The 17,641-nt window shown below is 41.2% G+C and overlaps 1 protein-coding gene across 3 annotated transcripts in view; it reads left to right on the top strand.

Annotated features, from left to right (window-relative positions):
- The window catches only part of Fas1 (fasciclin 1 Fas1 domain-containing), a 379,485-nt gene that overhangs the window by 266,396 nt on the left and 95,448 nt on the right, over positions 1 to 17,641 (top strand). For all 3 annotated transcript variants that reach the window (XM_076765289.1, XM_076765290.1, XM_076765288.1), the window contains exon 2: positions 6,377 to 6,512. In XM_076765289.1, coding sequence (XP_076621404.1) covers positions 6,377 to 6,512 — 136 coding nt within the window. The remainder of the gene's footprint in view (positions 1 to 6,376; positions 6,513 to 17,641) is intronic.

The following is a 17,641-nucleotide window of genomic DNA, read 5'->3' as shown; positions in this document are numbered from 1 at the left end:
AACACGCGACTTCAATCAATTTCTCGATAATTTTAATACAAAATATCAAAACTCGAAGCTCGAATACAAGAGTCACGGGAAAGCACGAGTTCCTAAACTCGACTCGTATAATTAGAACGAAAAAGAAACTGCGAGTCCCGAGCCTGCCGAGAAGTTATTAAATTAAAGTTTTCCTCGGATAGGTACTCCGAGGGGAGGAACGAGAAGGATGCACGTACAAATCTCATCCGACTTGCGTTCAATTCAAGGCGAGAATGAAAAGCTGTTTGCTCTCTCATATCGTCTTCGTTGGCTCTCGTTTGTGTCTGCGGCGCGCATATCGAAAACGCATCGCGAATGCATTATTTGGCACGTTATTGCATGCACCGCTGAGCCCTCCTCCATTGTAAATCGTCCAAGTGTGCTTTTGTTGGAAATATCGCGACGGAAGGCGAAGATTCAAGGAGCTGGAACGTGCACACTATTAATTTGCATATTATATTATTATAGGGACGTACGAGCCACGTCAACCTAGAGTCTCGAATACGCGTTCGCCCGAACTTAAATTTTCTTTGGAAACAAACGAACCGTCGCGAATAAATTTCGGGACCGAGCTCGTGACCGGGCGCTCCTCGTTTTGCGTTTCCGTAACTTATCCCGTTCGTCATTCTGCCTTTTTTTTTTGACACTTTTCCCAAAGAAACTGTCTACTTAAAGTCCGCGAAAGCGACTATTTTTTTTTTCTACTTTCGGTCCACTTGGCGTAAAGGACGAGCCTTTTTAAATATGGAAGTGGATTCTAGAGAATTGAAGTTTTTAAAATTCATTTCTCTGAATGTTAAAATGTTGGAGAATAGAAGATTACTGGATTCTTGAAATTTCGGCCACGTTTTGGGAAAACTGTCCAGGGCGAGATTCACGCGTATCTGAGATCGACGAACGTGAAATTTCACGATACGGCCGGAACGATAGCATTCTCTTTGAATTTGTCGAGGACTGCAGACCGTTTGCGGTTCGATGTCGTCTCTGTCGTTGCAACGCGATGCACGGTGCACATCCCGAGCGTGGCGCGGATGCATTATTCGCCGCGTTATTGCACGCGCCGTTGAACCGGCTCCGTTGTAAATTGGTCGGGTGCGCGTTTGTTGGAAATGTTGCCCGAGGGAGGCAGAGTTGGGTGCAGAACGGCTAGACGAGGGGGTGGAGAGGAGGGGTGGAGGCAGCCCGAACCCGGTGAAAGCTCTTATATTGAATACGTGGCTTACATCTCAATATCTCGATGCACTTACTCCGATGCGCCATCGATACGTCTTGCCACCGCCTCGAAGAAAAGGCTGATGGACACCCGTATGAATTATTATTGGGAAATCGTAGAAAAATAGGGGCCACTCCGCTATACGAGTAAAGGAATTCTACCAAACTCGAGACCTCCTATTTCGTCTGATTTACAAGCTCTCTGTGAATATTGACACGCTTGGAAAATAAAAATATCTCATGAGAAACGAGAAGATTCTTCAACCCCTGGGCTAAAATCGGAGCATTATGATTTTATAACAAAGTTTCCACTAGTCAAACTTGACACGAAACACATTTCGAACAATTCCATATCATAAGCTCTGCATTTCCGACGAGTTCGCCGAAGCTCGAAACAGATCGACAGGAGATTTTAGAGTAATTTATCCTACCTGATGAGATCTGTTGGATCCTGTAGTTGGTAGCCGTGCACGAGCAAGCACTGACCGTGTATATTCATTTTCCTGGACGAGTGATGCCCGCGTAAGTCCATAAATTTTCGAGGAGCGCGTTACATCGATGTATCTCTGTTATATTACACTCCATCAATATGGTGTTGTGCACGAACACGAACGTGTCTGCTTCATTTTGGATTTTATTATTCGTGTCTCTACACCGAAAAATATTTCGTACTTCATTCGCAGTGACATCGACACCATAAAATATTGAATTTTTTAGAAAATTAGAAAATACTGCTACTTGCTCTTAAATGAACTTTAAAGTCGATTTTATTTTATTCATTTAACCATTTTATTTTATCGTAAGACATGGTATATTTGTACGAATAATTACGAAAGCTAAATAAAAGATAAATTCAACGAAATATTAGCCCCTGGATCATTTAATTTAATACAAACGAGATCGTTATCTTACCTACAGTAATGAATGATGAATGAACTTTAAGGTCGATTTTATTTTATTCATTTAACCATTTTATTTTATCGTAAGACGTGGTATATTTGAGAGCAAGCTATATTTGTACGAATAATTATGGAAGCTAAATAAAAGATAAATTCAACGAAATATTAGCCCCTGAATCATTTAATTTAATACAAACGAGATCGATATTTTACGTATTCTTCAAAAGGATGACTCTAGAAACAAAACTACTCCACTGTTGTATGGATGCAAGATGTTTCGATGATCGAATTTCGCGAAATAGGTGGGCCTTTTATTAATAACCAAACAGCCCTATATTTCAGCTTATCTATGTTAATTAGTATACGATGAGATAATTGGCAATGCGAATTCAGACTGTGGTCTATTAACTGTACAATCCGTTCGACGAAGCCCGCAGGAAATTTCAGATTAATTAGTGGAAGCAGATTCAGGATGCGGTCGATCTACGTAGTTGTATATTCCATAATGATCGGTCCTTCGAGTTGCGCGATAATTTTGGGTTATTCCTATCTGTTTGCAAGAAATGCCCCACGGATCTGTCAAGTTAAACGACAATCGAATTTAACTCATTTTGACGAAACAAGTGCATCGTCTCGATCCTCGAAAACCAAAACTTCTTCTCGAGTATTAAAAGTAAATAATATACGAGACCTCGACCTCTTAAATAAAGCTCTCTTCTCACGCGTGAAAAATAAACTCCCAGAATCTGGAATTTCTTCTATTATATTCAGAACTACCTATTCCTCAGTTAGAATTCAGAAAATGACAAAATTAATGAGTTAACGAGTCACTTGCAACTTTTCATTGCGTTACAGGAGACCGACCTCTGGACGAGGTAATTATTTTTCCCGTTCAACGGGCAACGTCCAATTAAATTTGTTGTTAAATCAATTGATGGGCGGCCAAGGCAGGACTGGCTATTAGCCGATTTAATTAGCATGTCCTAAGGGTCCGGAAATAGGGCAGCTGTGACGACGTTTACCAACGTCATCGCATTGTTCCTCGTTCGAACGTGCAGCGTTGCTTCAAGCAGTCGATCAACGACTTAACTAGACTTTTCGAAATGACAGGTTGTCGATCTTTAAAACATCCACGACGAAGTGGATCGATACGACATCCTCTGTTAAATAATTACCAAATGTAATATTTATTGGGGTAAAATTTCTTTACGAACCTTCCACGTTTCGAATTTATTTTGTACCACTCATTATGAATAACACATTTTAATTCGAATAAATTTCTTTCAATTACGAGTTAGATTTTCAAAGACAGAAATATGATCCACGTTTGAGATTTCGCGAGGCTCCGAAGCACGGAAGAGGATGTCAATAAGTGGTTTTCTGCAAAGCACAGAATAACGCAGGATAAAGAGTCCGAATACTCTTTGAAACTACGTTGGAAGGCAGAAGGCTCAAAGCAAACTAAGTTTTATAAATCAAAGGCTATCCCGACGGCAACAATTTGATATAGCTGCTTCGAAAGGCAGCCTTGAAAGAGAGAAACGTCGAATGCGAGCCGGGAACCGAAAAAGAAATATTTGGACTCGGTGGAGCACACTTCTTTCAAAAATTCTTCAAAGTCGCGCAACGTTTTAAATACGAGACAAAGAACAACACTTATTTCTGCGATATGCGTATAAAACATTTCTTTGTTGAACGTTCTATTAAAATTTTAACCGGTATCATTCGCATGGAAAATATCTGTTTTCCCCCCAAAGGCAGATGCGTAACATGGCAGAATAATTCAGCTAAAACAATTCGAAAATGTAGAACGAAATGTTTTTCAGAAACAAAGGCACACGCAAAACGAATTCAGTTTACGTTTTAGTTTCTCTCGAAAACGAAGCCTTGCACGGAAACAATCAGTTTCGAAAATTCATCGGGTCGACATGCACTTGAACAAAATGTATAGCAAAGTGGAAATCGTCGATTCGATGGAACTTCATAGAAACTAGTGCTTTTAAAAATATTCGTACTTTTTTTCATCGACGAACGTCCGTATTAAAAAGAGTTCTCAAAGTTGAATGGTAAAAATCGCGACGAATAGGTAAAACACTGATTGGTTTTTAAGTTTGATCAGGCTTCAGAAAAATCTTTCCACATCATAGTAAATTTAACTCTCAGAGAACACTTTTCTGGAGAGCCAGAATTGTCGTCGACACACAGTTACGAGATTCAACCATCAATTTCAGCTGGACAGTCTCCTCTTTTTGCGGCTTTGGAAGAAGCTAATGACCAATTGGGACCTCGCGAAAACGCCCAACAAACAGTATTCCATTGATAAAACGTTCGAATGGCGGTCCACTTAAATGTCTATCATGAGAATTTACCGTCTCAATTTTCACACGCAAAAATTGTTTCGCTTATTACGAAACGAGATCTAGGAAGTGCATGCCCAGTAAAAATTAAATTAAATTATTGGGAATATGTACAGGGTGTTCGGTCACCGCTAGGAAAAATTTTACTGGGAGATTCTAGAAGCCAAAATAAGACGAAAATCAAGGATATCAATTTCTTGATTGAGGCTTCGTTAAAAAGTTATTAAAAATTAAAATTAAAAAATTTTAAATCATTCTGAAAAAAATTATTTTTGGTTGTGGTGGTCAATTGCAATCATTTTTGGTCATTAGACATACCCCCGAATTCCTACGCGTTTTCGAGAAAAAAATTCCTTACTGAAAATCTAATCTGAGACTAGAAATGCTACCCTGAAATTTAATGCGAATCTTTAAAACGTCATAACTTCTGAACGTATTGACGGATTTTAATGTTTAAAAAAGCAATCGACGCGTATTTTAGTGTAGAATATGTAAAAATTCTAAAAATATTCGAAAAATTATTCCTTGACCCCCTAAAATGAGAAAAACCCCATAAAAATGATCCAATTTTAAAACAGCCATAACTCTTACAATTATGAATATATTTGAATGCAACTTTTTTCTGAAGCAGAGCTCATGGGTACCTATAAAAAAGTATTAGACAACTTTTCTGTAGGGCGTCAAATAAGATTATCAAAAATGAAAAACGAATTTTTAAGAATAATCGACAGGGGGTAGGTGCCTAATTTTTTCGACGAAAAAAAAATTTTTCAAATCGTTCTAAAAAAATTATTTTCAGTTGCGGGGGTCAATTACAATCATTTTTGGTCATTAGACATGCCCTCGAAATCCTACCTACTTTCGAGAAAAAAATTCGAGAAGGTGTGAAATTTTTCGAGAAAATTAAAAAATTTTAAATCGTTCTAAAAAAAATACTTTCAGTTATGGGGGCCAATTACAATCATTTTTTGTCATTAGACATACCCCTAAAATCTTACACAGTTTCGAGAAAAAAATTCTTTACCAAAAATATAATGTCTGACCATACATTGATACGTTTCCCTGAAATTTCATGCGTTAGTTCAAAACATCATAACTCCTGAACGGATTGGTCGATTTTAATGTTTCGAAGGGCAATGAACGCGTATTTTAGTCAAGAATATGTAGAAATTCTAGAATTCTAGAAAGTGGAAGATGTCGTGGAACAGAAGTTAATGAAAGGTCGGTCCTTCTTCGGGGCGAAAACGTAATCCGTCGCTTTTCCGGTGTTTTTCCATTTCGACAAAGAAACGTGACTCGAGGCCCGGCGATATCCTCCGCCCAGGGATCGACATCGCGCAGGGTTAATTACGCATTGATAACTAACGAGGTTCCTTTGTGCAAATTTTCGCGGAGACGAAAGACCCTGGCAAATTTCATTCGACGCGCCGGATTAAACGCCTTTGCCCGCGCGGAACGTGAATCACTAATTCGGCACGTACAATCGCGCATTTAATCCGCCGTGACTCGAGTTACTTGATCCCCGCGTTAGTCCCAGCGCGAAGATATGTCGACCCCTGACGGGAAATCGATGGCCCCGTCGCCCTTTTGCTTTTTTAATTGCGACACAGACGCGTCAAAACGTTTGCATCGACGTCCATCGGCCAGAAATTTCAGAATATCGAGATCAAATAAATCAATGAACGGTAACTTGACGATATACCCGTTTAACTTTATTTCGGTGAAACTTCCAAAACGTCCATCGAGACAGAAAATATGATTTTAAGAATAAGAATATAATAGCCCTGCGACGAAATAAAATATTATCTTGCTGTTTTCTGTACGAATTCTATAGTCCATAGGACATCAAAGCGTATAATTAATAATATATTCGCGCTTTTGTTACAGTTCTATCAATTGTTGGAGGCCAGTCAAGTGGCGAACACTACCCTGACGTATCGTCACGTGACCCTGTTTGCACCCACGAATCGAGCTTTCCAGAAGTACAATGGAACCACGAAGAACCTCTTACTCTATCACATGTGTAAGTACTTTTTAATTTATAATTTTAAAATTGTCTACGTAAAGGATATTTACGATCGACAACTAATTTAAAATTTGCCGAAGGGAACTTTTCTAATTAAAAATTCGACGTCGTAGAAATAAAATGTAAACGAATACCGACGAATCGGCCGCTTGATCGCGGCTTCAAAAATCAGAATTCCCGTTTTATTCGAAGGGCGAACGGTACATACAGTTTTTTAAACGAGTTTCCCGCGGCGAAAGAGATATTTTAGGGCATTAACGGGCTCATGCAACGCGGGTTCTCTAAAAGCAAGTCAATATCTTTGACTTTAGATTCTTTAATGCTCGTTCAATATTGATACTTTCTGGTTTCGGATTACAGAAGCCCTACGCTATGCTCGCGGAATGCCTGCCCGAATACAACCGCTGTTTGTGTTGTAGTTTGCTTACACCCTTCGTAAGTGCGTTAACTTTTATCAGGACTGAAGTTGCTCGAGCGATATTAGTCTTTACGGACCAGCGTCGAGGCTTTTAGGGCGTTTCATGAAAACCTAATTCGCGGAGGATAGTTGTTAACTGCGTCATCGATGGTTACCTTTACAGGAATATTACCGAATCTCGTGGAAAAATAAAATTGACGATGATAAATAGAAACGTTGATCGAAAAGAATAGGCCACGTGTATGTTTCGTAAAAAATTTAGAAAACCAAACATTATTTCCACGGTTTACGTAAAATGGATTATCTATGAAATGTATTTTTAAAATCATCGACCATTTAATGTTTGTAAAATATAAATCACTCGAGGGATGACGTTCCAAATGAGAATACGCCATCAAAGAGCAAAGGGGCTGATCCGGCGAGGTTTCTAATCGCAATGAAGGTTTCCGATTGTTTCCAAAACCACGTCACATCTAAAATACAATCATAGCGTCGATGCACCTTCGGTGCATTATTGCGATTGACTGAGATCGACTAATCCCCCGTGGTAGACCACGTATCGTGTCGGAATTCATGATGTCACCCTCGCCGCTTTGTCAATTAACGCGCACGTCTCGCTCGTGCGCAGCATCGACAGCTCGAGCGCTCGAACGTTGACACCGAACACTCTTAATCTGGACAATTACGCGGTTTTTGTTTAATTATTTCGCGGTACCGCGATGATCGAGAATTTCGAAATGATCGAACGTTCTACCAGGGAGGGGGGATCGAATATCTGGTCGCACTCCGATGCGTATGAGGGCTTTTCGGGCCAAAAAATTTCCTAAAAATCTCGTATTTCTAAACTACACGTTTCTGCAATTTAAATTTCGAGATGCAAAACTGAAGAGTCCACCTGAAGGCTGTTTCTATAATACGATAATTAGAACACAAAAATTTCTGTTCCATCCGTAGAATAATATTTGGAACTGATCCATTTCAAGATAGGTTTTGTAATAGTTATTGTATACAAAGGAAGAACTAGCCAAACAGTACAAAGTCAATGTACACTATGTGCCACGTTTCTACGGAATTACTTGCATCGAAACTTTCGAATCAGAAAATTTAAATTCTTCTAATTTCAATTAGGATCAATTGATACGGTAGACATCTTCGCTCCCGGTTGTCTGAGGAGACAGAAGGACCGTTTCTCCCCAAATACAGACGAAGAAACAAGGACAGGGACGAGACGGTCTCTCCTCGGACAATCGGGTTACGGAAGCGAGGGAGAATTTAATCGCGTGCGGTCCCAATTCCATTCAAACCGCGAATTCGAGTGCTATGGCAGTCAACCGCCGTGAAGGATAGCAGGAGACTCCACTAATTGTCAAGCGTCGATCAGGTGTGGAGAAGTCGCGATGGAATCGATTATCTCGAGCAAAGTTTACGACGTTGAGCAACCGCCCTATAGTTCGAGCACTTCCATTTGGAACGTTCGACGTTTAAAACCGAAAGTTCATTCAGAAAATCGTTCCTTTGCGAACATTGAATCCTCACCTTCTTAAAGAAATCGTAAAAAAGTTTAACCTCAGTCTATCTATGAAAACAGAATGAATGTTTGAGATTTGTTGATCGTATTAATTTCTGTTTGTCCTGGGTTTTCGATCGAACGTATTACGCAGTGTTGTGTTAATAAGAATACACACAGTCAGGGTGCTGTATTTCGATAAATATTGAGTCAGAGCTGCACAGACGTAATCCGTCGCATAATCCCGTAACAAAATATTGGCGTTTCCTTCCGGTAGTTGGGCGCGTGCGCGCGTGAGTTCTTGTACAAACATGCAATTGACCGAGGGAACGCGTGGGCGTGACGAGAGTCTGATTTTATATTCGCGCGACGATTTCCTATATCCGGCCGAACCCTCGCGGCCCGAGGCGTTTTTACGATTACCAAAGAAAACGCGCCCGCGAAGGAAACAAGAAATTAAGAAGGGCGTCGACGTTTTATGAAGAAACTTCCTTCGCGTGTTTAAGACGCCCGGAGCGCGAAGGGACGAGACTCCGGAGCCACCCCAACGAGCGACAAAAATTTCATTCCGCGTTTAATTCACCCGGCAGATGAGAAAACATTCATCGCGACAATCCACGCGACGGTTTTATTGAAATTTTAGTCCTCGTAGCTGGATTCGTTACATAGTTATTTGCGTCGCGAAGTAATCGCTATTCCTTCAAAACGAAGCCTCGAATTTGTCCGAAAAAGAAAGAAGAAAACTACCCTCGGCTTGTTCTTAGTTAAACAAAAATCAACCCTTTTAATATCCTGTTCGAAAGATGTTTACCCTTTGGGAAACTTGCTCGGAGATCGACCGAGATGCAGAAAGTTGCGATCTTTTAACAACTACGATTCCATCGATGATATTTTAACGTTTCTGGTTAAAGCTTAAAAAATAAGATTCTTGCAGGGAACAGTTACTTTAAATATTAAAATTAATTTTGATGTAATAGATTGTTCGAATGAAGTAAATAAAGTATTCGAATCTGGTGGATAGCGTTGTACAATTAGAATCTTGAGATTTCGAGTGTTGCGAATGTGATTCGACAAACAAGTAGAATTGATCAATATTCGATCAGACTGACAGGATGGGGAAACGCTCGAGTAGGTGAGGAGCATGGAGGTATATCCACCTAGACGAAGGTAGTATAGCGAAGTGATTGTACAGACAAGTAGTATAGGCGAGACAAGTAGGTGATCAGGCTGTATCTGATCAGATAAGTAGAATAGTACGTTATCTGACCAGACAAGCAGACTAGCGCTTTGTCTAAGTGGAATAGATCGACGCGTGGTCGGACAGTGATATTTCTATCGTAATATAAAGTTGGAAAATACAATGGAGATTATGGAAATCAAATAATAGTGATTCTAATAATCGTAGAAATGTACTTAATAATTAGGGCCTGTTGAAAGGGCCAATTACAACTTTATAATATAAATTTATTTCAGTTTGAACTATCAAAAATTGAGACCTAATCCAGTTGTCGCAAAAATTTCAAATTTAAAAAAATTCCGAATTTAAATTCTGGAATAGAATTTCCTTAATAGTGGCGAAACTGAACTCGAATTGCTACTCAGCCGCAAACCTTCACAGGGAATTTTATATTTTAAGCCGCGTACGTGTTGAATTTAATCTCACGGTATCCAAGGGCGGATTTAGCCCGACCGCAAAACGTTTAAAAAGCTAATCTCGTTATCGTTTTGCAAACCGAAATTTACGCCAAGTTCGGGTCAAAAACTTGCGAAGGAGGGAACCGAAAATCCATAGTTAGTCTTCAACGTGCGCAAGTGGAATAGGCGGCGTCTGTCATTAGGTCCCTTCGCGTTTAATTTACGATGAATGCCCCGCGTCTAGGGGTGAGACAAGGACCGCGTTCCCAGCTCGTAGAAGGGTGCCCCAGGGTATTTGTAACCTTCGTCGCCGGCAACCGAGCCCGAGTCACTGACGGATAATCGTCATTCACAAGGCGGATCTCTTTTTAGGCTCCCGTCTGACTGGCTTCGGAGATACCAACCCTTCAGCGCCGCGAATGCCTGGAATACTCGAGGGTCCTCGTCGCGGGGGTGGTAAACGAGAAACGCGGCTCGATTAAGCCGTGTAAAAACTTCCACGCTCCAAGAAAAATGTCCCAGGGAATTATTAGCTCCATTGTATGGAATGGTCGACGCATTAAAACGGTACCCCCAATTATCCGAAATTATTACGCTAATAACACGGAGGCCTTGTAAGACGTCGCGGAACCATCTAACCGACGTAAGTCTTCTAAGCCCTCGTGTCTTACGAGAATCGGTTTCCCGATGTTTGCACTCGTTTGCGGGTTTCTCACAACCCCGAGGAGCCACGTTGAATTTTTTAAAGAAAATAATTTTACGGTTCGAGAGAGACGTCGTGGAAGGGATTAGAAATACTATTTATAAATGCTCGTACAGGGAAAGTATGGATTATGAGCGAGGGGTCGTTCGATCCCCTCCGGATGACTCACCCTCTATGCAAATGAATGTTGGATACGCGAAAGCAAAGAAATTACAAGTGTCACGTTCTTCGTATGAAATCACCATACGAAAGAAAGGAAGTTGTATTTAGTGTAAAACGTCGTCAACGATCTGGAACGGTGGTTCTCAACTTTGACTTATATAATAACGATATCCTCGGTTTCGAAAATTGAGATTTTCGCGCGAATAAACCCCTAGACGTCGCTAAAACTGATAGCCAAGCGTTACGAATTGTGCCTGCGTCTGATATCGAGTGGTTGACGGGAAATTCAGTAGCAGGGAGTCGAAAACCGTCATCTTGGGGACCCAAGACGAGGGAGAGACAGAGACAATCGCATCGTGGTTAAAATAAGAGAAACGATAGGGGAGGAGGTACACGAGAAAGCGACGAAGGCGAACGCGAACGCGAACTTCGGCTTGTAGAAGCAACCCGACTGTTCGCGCGGAACTTAAGGACGGTATATAGTTAAAGGTAGACGAGTTGGAGGACTTTGAAGGAGCCCCCCGGACCAAGAAGGAGAAGCCGGGTTACACGATGCTCGACGTAGCGGAGAACGAGACGGTTAGGGCTGCGACACATCTTGCGGCACCTAGCCACAGGGCAAGACTAACCTCTTGCCCTTGTTTGTCTTGTTACCGCGATCGAGAATTTTGAACTACTTCGACCTGGGCCAAATCACTTCCCCGTCGTCCTGGAAAATCATTATCCAACGAGCAAATAGTCCTCATCGACCCGAGACTCGAAATAGGGACTTATTAAACGAGATCTTTAGATGTTTTCCAAAGTAGATGCGACCGAGCAGGATTCTATATGCAAAAACGAGTCGTAAATGTAACCGTAAAGTGTGTTCTCGATGCTTCGTTTTCCAGAAATTTTAAAAACGCCTGGAATAGAATATCGACCCAAATAGAAACAGTCGATAATGGTCAGACGCGTCAGCCAGATATACACAATTTTCAAATTCAATTATCTCGGAAAGGAAGCATCGTACCAACAAATTTTATTCCGCATTTTCGACTTGTTTTCGCATCTTTGAAAAATGTAAACAAGCCCTTTTTTTCTGAGTTACCGGAGAAGTCCACTAATCTGGAACGAAACGTTATTCGTTAACTATTCATTTAGATCGTGTTTCACGAATGAAAAATTACGGCCGGAAAATTTTCTTGGCGTTGTTTCGTTTCTTTATCAATCGAGGGTTCTGAATTATTCCATGATTGTCTATGAAGTTAGCCTCCGGAATTTCTCCAGAGGTTGCGGCATTGGCCAGCATCGCGTAAATAATTGAAGACAGGACTTCGACGAAATAAAACGAGTCGATACTATTCGGCCAGAGGCAATATTTCAAAGGAAGTTACAGTAAGAACGACTCCATAAGAGAGAACGGTAACCCCCGTGCCACTTACTGTTAAGAAATTCCGTATACTCGCGGGCCCAGGTAAGGCAATAAACAAAGAACTATAAAGTTACAACGGGTAACGGAACCCGGCGAGCTTCGTGATGGAGTTTGCGGGTCTCTGTTTTTGATTAAATAACAAACCTTACCGCCCGGAAAACTGATTCCGTTTGAGCGATACCGCAACATTAAAGGAAGACTTCGAGAGCTTTTACGACGTTTAAAACTTTCCTGGTATCGAATTCCGTTCCATTTCCACCTGGCAATTGATTATTAGGAGAACAATTATGTCCACTGAATTTACCGACGCGAGGGCGTATTTATCTTGGTCGAGACAAATGAAATTTTTAAAATGTAAAATCGTACGATACGGAATGTTCAATCTATCGTTCGTGGGGAGGAGAATGAAAATAAACAATTTCTCACCAAAGCGTTGCACTGTAGTAAGTATAGAAACGTTCCATGCTGAAAGTCCATTCGGTTCGGACGAAAGAATGACCCTAACCGGGGTTTACAGAAATTTTGCCTGTCGCGAAAAGTTTCGCAATTAGTCTTGAAACTTCCATAATTTTGCAGCCTGAGCCGTCTTGTTTTGCGGGCGGAACATTATTGTGCTCGGTTTAATTTATCATTTCACCTCCGCCTGAAACTCGGCTTTGTCTTGTCCCGCTCGACTCGTTCTCTTTCTTTTTTTTTTTCGTTTCTCCTTTTTTTTCTCCCCCATCACGTTGCTCTCTTAGCAATTTCCTCTCCTCAGTTTCTCTTTCACTTCCGCGGACTGCAGTGTCTACAAAAACAAATTAAATCTCAATTCTCGGGAAATTGCTTCTGAAAGATAACGCTAATTAAAGAACGTTATTCGTTAGATAAGCGATACGAATGCCGCCGACGTAATTTTAGACGCAGAGTCCTTAAACTGTCCTATTCGAGAGAAGCATTATCCCCCACGATTCGTTTAATTCTGAGCTTGGCAAAATTTCGATCGTCGATTGATTCATTGAAGCTGCAATGGATACTTCGTCATCCTTATCCGTGTTATTCGCGTCAACCAACGATCTATGGGACATTTACATATGGTTCTGTGGACCGTATCTACCACCTTGCATTTTACGTTCGAACGTCTCTATCGAATTTGGCAGCTTTATCTACTAATGCAAATTTAATTTACTTCTCGATAACACGTTTTCTCGTAACACGCCGCAGTTATTCGTTTTTGAACATCGTTGAGTCGATAGAACTTTTGCAGAATAGAATCGAGCGAGACGGAAAATATTTTAGAGCGTTCCTCTATATTTTTGTCGACGTTCGTTTCTCAGACTCTTACCGCGACAATGTTCGATGCAGCAAATTTAACATGACGTGCTTATCCGGTGTTTCCTCTTTCCCCATGTCCTTCGAGAGTACATGTTTGCGCTGTCGACAACGCGTAATTTCGGCTTGTAATGTTTGTGTTCTTGTAGTAGCTTGACGTTTCGCGCGGTGCTTAAGCCTAGCCTACAATGCCATTATCAACCTCGACAGACACTCAAACGTATCGATTTTGGACGAGGACTTGCACGTCAGACCACGGCGATAATTTCTCGTTTATTGCATTGCAAGTTCAGAGGTGAAGAAACGTCGAATATAAAAGTAATCAGCATTCTGATATATCGAAAATATGAGTAAATTACGGCAGACTTTTCTCTATTTTAAATTTTCGATTCGATGACCTTGAAAGGGGCCAGAAATTCATTGACGGTGAACTTTTATTCCACAAAAAATTTGAAGGGATGATAGTCTTGATCAAATTACCCACCGACGACCTCCTACAAAGTGCCACGCTCGGGACGACACGAAATCGTTATTGAAGTCGCCTGTCGTTTCATTCCCCGGGCGCATTTCGTAATAAATTCTATTACGCGATCATCTTCATAAGCCGCCGAGCACCGCAGAAATGAAACCCCGATCCTCTTACGTTGTAATCATTGTCAACAGTGACCTATCGACGGGGAAACCAAATAATTGCAAATGGACGCTCGAACGACTTTCGAAACTGTTTTACTATCGTTCGTGAGGTCCGAGCTTCGAATCGCGATTTGAGAGACGTCCTCCCAATTTTGTATTTCCGAGTACTATTACGAACGACGCAGACGAAGGTCCTGTTCTGTGGATTCATGAAACGAGGGAACAAGACGGTTACATTTCCCACGGGAGACGGTATTCTCCTTTCATTTTCAGACTTATTTCCATCCAGGATGGAAAGAACTGAGTCCTCGCAGATGGTACTGAGTAGGTAGGAAGGGCCCACGGGGATTGCGGGTTCGCCTGCCATCATTCGTTCTGCGACGCGAAAATCAATCTCAACAGCTTCCGGTATCAATCTCGCATCACACCTGAAGCGCGCCCGACCGCGTCCTCGAAGCCACCCTTCGGCTCTTCGGATTTTATCCTTTCCAGAAGCTGTCCTGGAAATCGTAGGCAGCCCGTCTCCGGAGAAAATATCGCTCGCGAAAAGACAAGCGAAGCCTGTCGGAGCCTCGAACACGCGTGTCTAGGAAAACGATGGGCGTATCGACGCGAGCGTATGAATCCTGCTGCGTAAAACGCTTGCCTCGAACCAATTCACCGGGACTTTCGATGCACCCATTAGAATTTTTATCCTCGAAAGAGCATACGCCACGACTCGAAGCTTCTCATCCTTTCGAAACATCCAAATCTTCGGGCACGACGTTATTATTTTTGGGTTACCCTGAGATCGTCGACAACTCATTTCGACACGGTCAAATCGTCAAATGTTTTCATCGACTGTCCGTATTTACCAACGGGTCTGAGTTCATTCGTTTCCACGAACTGATAGCTACGTAAGAAATTGTTATTATACTTCCCAATTTGTGATACTCATGTGTGTCAGACTGACACTGTCAGTACGTTTTCTGCTTTGGTAACCCAGACCTATTATTATTTTTTCGATTCCATATTCTAGATCTAGATAATGGCCTAGAAAATATACAAAAATATGACAGCCCCTTTTCCAGGGCAGACCACCGAGCGTAGACAGTATTTTTCAAGTCGAACCCTCACTTTCTCACACACCCTGCTTGAGGATTATAAGTTAAACATTTTTTAAGCCAAGACTTATGTCATTTGAAATGCAACGGATTATGCCAGTGGAACGAATGGACCCTGTCGCTAAATACGGGCAGTCGATGAAAACATTTGTTGACGATTTGACCGTGTCAATGAAAACATAGTGTCGGTGAAATGAGTTGTCGACGATCTCAGGGTAACCTATTATTTTTACGTGTTCCAAATTCGCGATATCGCGTGCAAAGCAAATCGTGCTACGTCTGAGTTTCTAGCTTTTAGTCCCATCGGTAGCCTTCGGTGAGATCGAGAAATCTGTTGGAAATCGTATCGGATCCTTTGTCGATGCAAAATGGACTGTCGCGGCGGTCTCCATACGCTCGGGGTTTCAAACGCGAAAAGTCAGAGGGCTCGATCATGCGGAAAGTACTACAAATGATTTCCTCGTTTTTCCGCTGATTCAATCTCCGTCCACTTTCGCGCGGCGATCGATCTCTTTGCGTACCCGGGGTCCGCGCTGCCGGATCCATTGACAAGAAAAATCCATGAAAGGCTCGCTTTTCGAACTCGGTCGTACAGTTGCACTGGAGGGGAATCAGTTTTCCGGCTCGAAGCCGCCTTAAACCTCCCGGTGTGTATTCGTGCACGATCCCCGCGACCCAACGATGTCCCTCCGGCGTCTTCTTTAACTTGTCCCCGTATCGCGGGACGAGATCTATTCAACGACGTCGATCCTTTATTCCAGTCGGCGCCCCACCGAACTTCGAATACCTTTTTTCGGGGCGAGGCAAATATCTTCGAACGGGTACGAATATCGAACGGTGGTCGTAAATTATTAATAACGCGCGCGGATAGGTGAAACATGGACGTCCAGGCCAGGGACATTTTTTATCGACGAGCTCCGGGGAATTGGATAAGCATTAGGTGATAAACCGCTGGGTAGAACCGTGATCTTTATTCATTCATGGTATTCCCGGTTTAAAAACAGCCACGGAATACCTCGACGAAACGCGAAAGAAACTACACAGTCGTTCGTTTTACAGCTGTTGTATCAATAATGTTGACTTTGGAACGAAAAACGTCGCTCAAACGTCCATAACCAATGTTATTCGCGAAATGTTTCTACCAGACTCGATTTTAAGGGAGCAATCTCACGTGAAACCATAAAAAAATCAATTTTTGTTTTTATTTCATTTTTTGAAAGTATATACAGGATGTTCGGCCATCCCTGGGAAAAATTTTGATGGGAGATTCTGGAGGCCAAAATAAGACGAAAATCAAGGATACTAATTTGTTGATGAAGGCTTCGTTAAAAAGATTATAGAAACATTTTCGGTCACACAGTATATTTTTGGCGAAGAATTTTTTTCTCGGAGGTACGTAGGAATTCGGAGGTATGTGTATTCACCAAAAATTATTGTAATTGACCTCTGCAATCGAAAATAATTTTTCCAAAACGATTTGAAATTTTTTTTTTCGCAGAAAAATTTAGACACCTATCCCCTGTCGATTTTTCTTAAGAATTCGTTTTTGATTTTTAGTAAATTTGTTTGACGCTGTACGGAAATGTTGTCTTATACTTTTCTGTAGGTACTCGCGAGCTATATTTCAGAAAAAAGTTTCATTGAAATATATTCACTATTGTAGAAGTTATGGACGTTTGAAAATTGGACCATTTTTATGAGGTTTTTCTCATTTTGCGGGGTCAAGGACCAACTTTTCGAATATTTTTGCGATTTGTACATATTCTCCACTAAAACACGCGTAGTTTGCTTTTTTAAACATTAAAATCGTCCAATCCGTTCAGAAGTTATGACGTTTTAAAGTTACGCATGAAATTTCAGTGAAACATATCAATGGTATGGTCAGACATTACATTTTCAGTAAAGAATTTTTTTCTCGAAAGTGCGTAGGATTTTGGGGGTATATGTATTCACAAAAAATGATTGTAATTGACCCCTGCAACCAAAAATAATTTTTTGAGAACGATTTGAAATTTTTCAATTTCGCCGAAAAATTTCACACCTTCTCGAATTTTTTTCTCGGAATTGGATAGGATTTCGAAGGTATGTCTATTCATCAGAAATGATTCTAATTGACCCCCGCAACCGAAAATAATTTTTTACTGTACGTTCGATTGCTCTGAAATTTTTACACGTCGTTCTCTTTAATAATTCTCGTCCGTACCAAAATTATATTTTTATAATGATTAAATCATATACTTTTA

The sequence above is a fragment of the Colletes latitarsis genome, chromosome 5, assembly GCF_051014445.1.
Source record: "Colletes latitarsis isolate SP2378_abdomen chromosome 5, iyColLati1, whole genome shotgun sequence".
In the NCBI taxonomy this organism is placed as follows: Eukaryota; Metazoa; Arthropoda; class Insecta; order Hymenoptera; family Colletidae; genus Colletes; species Colletes latitarsis.
This window is presented reverse-complemented; position numbering and strand designations above follow the sequence as displayed.